Here is a 2362-nt window from a genome sequence, read left to right as displayed (position 1 = left end):
GACTGGACTGGGCAACCCCCGCAATGTGAAGGTAGAGGCTCATCTCATACATGTCTGTGCATGTTGTGAATATATGTCTCTTCTGCAGGCCTAGAGCTCCCTCCGTTGTCCTGGACGAGTATTTCTTTTGGAAAGGAGGCCGCATGAATGCTCAGGCAGGAGATAGTGATAGTGGAAGGGAGCTATGTAACTAGGCAGTGATGTGCCCCCTCCTCCTTTACTCTCATCCTGATTGCTTCTGTGATGCTCCCGACACAGATGTTCAGTGGATGCACCACGCTCTGGGGTGCTAGCCCTCTGAAATCTCCCTCTCTCTTCCAAGTCTCCTGGAAACTTGTGTTTCCAGTGCTCTGCCCTGTCATGCCATAGCCGACATGGTGCCCTCCACTGTCTTTTAACTTTCTCCAGGATCCTCTTCCCCTTAGCATTGCCAACCTGTGGCTGCCCATCCCCTGGCTCTCCAACCCACACATCCTCATCCCTTTCTCCCGCTGCCAATGGCCCCCTCTTTCTTGTGCTTTGCCCACCAGCCATCACCTGCCCGGTGCTAGACACTCCCAGCAGAGGCAGAATAAACTGCTCTCATTTTCACGGCAACTTCACGTACAACTCCACATGTGCCTTCTCCTGTGAGGCGGGATTTGTTCGGATGGGAGCAGAGGTGCTCCGGTGTGCAGCCACGGGGAACTGGACCCGACGCCCCCCTGTCTGTGCAGGTACTGTGGGGCCTGCGCTCCACCACTGCTTCTGTGCTGGCTGCAGCCCTCTCCTCTCCGCGGGGCTCTCTCGCCCCTCCCTGGGAAAGGCGCTGAGAGCACACGTGTGCGGTAGCGGGCACCTCAGCAGCTTTGGCTCCACAAAGGCTATTCGATAACTTTTTCTAATGTGTGGGTTTGTCCATCTGTTTCAGAGGATGCCGCCTCCTTCTTGAAGCAAGTGCTGGTTTACAGCGGCACCACTGCTCTGGTGGCAGCAAGCGTGGTGCTCTCTGGGACGCTCATCGCCCTTCTAGTCAAGCGGCTCAGTGACAGAGGTGAAGAAGTGACTGCTACAGCTAGCAGCAGCTTTGGCTGGGGACTTTTACACAAAGTGGTTATGGAGTCCCAGGGGAGGGCAGATTGGTCAGAGGAGCTTAAAAAATGCAGCGCTCTCATTCCGTATATCATATTGCTGTGGCTCACTGTTGGTCCAGAAGTACCTCACTGACAGTTCACGTGGCTGAAAGTGTTAGCAGCCAGATTTGAAAGCTAAAGCCAGAAAAACGAGTTATCTAAGCAGGCATTGGCCACAGGCTTCCCCTCAAGTCCCATGCTTGTCCAACTTGGTTCAATCTGCCAGATACTGTCTGCTTTTCATGTGCTTCACTAACAAGATCTGGTTCTTTCTTTTGTATCTGCACCATCCTGTGGACATTTTACCACCATTACTAGAAGAGAAGAAGAAGCTCCTGAATCCCACCAGGTGAGAGYGGTGCTATGCAGAAGGGTCACTTTGCCCCACAGATATGGCAGATCTTGTCCCTGTGGGACACCCTGCTATCTCCATCACCCAGATCTGCCAGCGTGGAGCTGCTTTTACACGCATTGGGAGCATATTCACAGGCTAATGAGGTTCTCCTAACTGATGTTCCCCAAAATCCTGCAGTATGAAACCCTGCGATTGTGTAGCCCCTTGGGAGAATCTCCCTAAGAGACACGAGTGCTTTCCTCACCTGAGCATGAGCTTTCCCATTTCTTTTTATCCCAACTTTATACTCTTGTGTTTGTTATCTAGTGACTTGGGATCACCAGGYATCTTCACCAATGCAGCATATGACCCAAACTTGTAAGGTAAGCGCAAGACTGCCAGCAGCACTGTGTGCTTGGGCAGCTGGCTGGGAACACTCCCTGGTGCTTCTCCTTGAGGTCACTTGTGGAAAATTCACCTGCTTCTTGGCAGCATGGGGGGCCCTCAGCCACGTGGCATGGCTGCAGGGACATCCACGAGCAGTCCCAGCTGCAGAGGCTGCCCTGTAGGCTGGGAAGGGAGGGCACCATGTTGTTTCTGTGCCACGTGAAAYGGGGCAACGTGGGCTTCTGCTCTCCTGCACTTAGCCAGCTCAGGAGTGGCCAAAACAAAAGTTACTCTTAAAACCCAGCCCTCTCCTTCGGTTCATCACGCCTGTTTCTTGCAGAGCACCTGGGACATGCCCGGGGCTGGGACGTCYCCTCGAGGAGAAAGGACCTGACGGTACTTCACGCCTCCACCTCAGCAGAAGCTCGCTCCCACCGGGCAGAGCAGCCGCCACCCGGACTCGGCCCGTGGACTCGGCCCGTGGTCGCGGCTGCGCCGCTGCCGCGCGTCCCCCCCGTGCTCGGCGACC

At 54.8% G+C, this 2362-nt stretch overlaps 1 protein-coding gene across 1 annotated transcript in view; it reads left to right on the top strand.

The window, feature by feature from the left end:
- The window catches only part of LOC146596842 (P-selectin-like), a 12500-nt gene extending 10144 nt beyond the window's left edge, over positions 1–2356 (top strand). Inside the window, exons 6-10 of the mRNA XM_085303201.1 lie at positions 531–716; positions 911–1033; positions 1431–1461; positions 1774–1829; positions 2174–2356. Coding sequence (XP_085159327.1) covers positions 531–716; positions 911–1033; positions 1431–1461; positions 1774–1828 — 395 coding nt within the window. The 3' untranslated portion in view covers position 1829; positions 2174–2356. The remainder of the gene's footprint in view (positions 1–530; positions 717–910; positions 1034–1430; positions 1462–1773; positions 1830–2173) is intronic.
- The last annotated feature ends 6 nt before the right edge of the window (positions 2357–2362 follow it).

Source organism: Rhea americana, unplaced genomic scaffold (assembly GCF_003343005.1).
Source record: "Rhea americana isolate MKP2758 unplaced genomic scaffold, rheAme1 scaffold_198, whole genome shotgun sequence".
Classification (NCBI taxonomy): domain Eukaryota; kingdom Metazoa; phylum Chordata; class Aves; order Rheiformes; family Rheidae; genus Rhea; species Rhea americana.
Note: the sequence above shows the minus strand (reverse complement) of the source record. Positions and strands in the feature narration are given on the sequence as shown.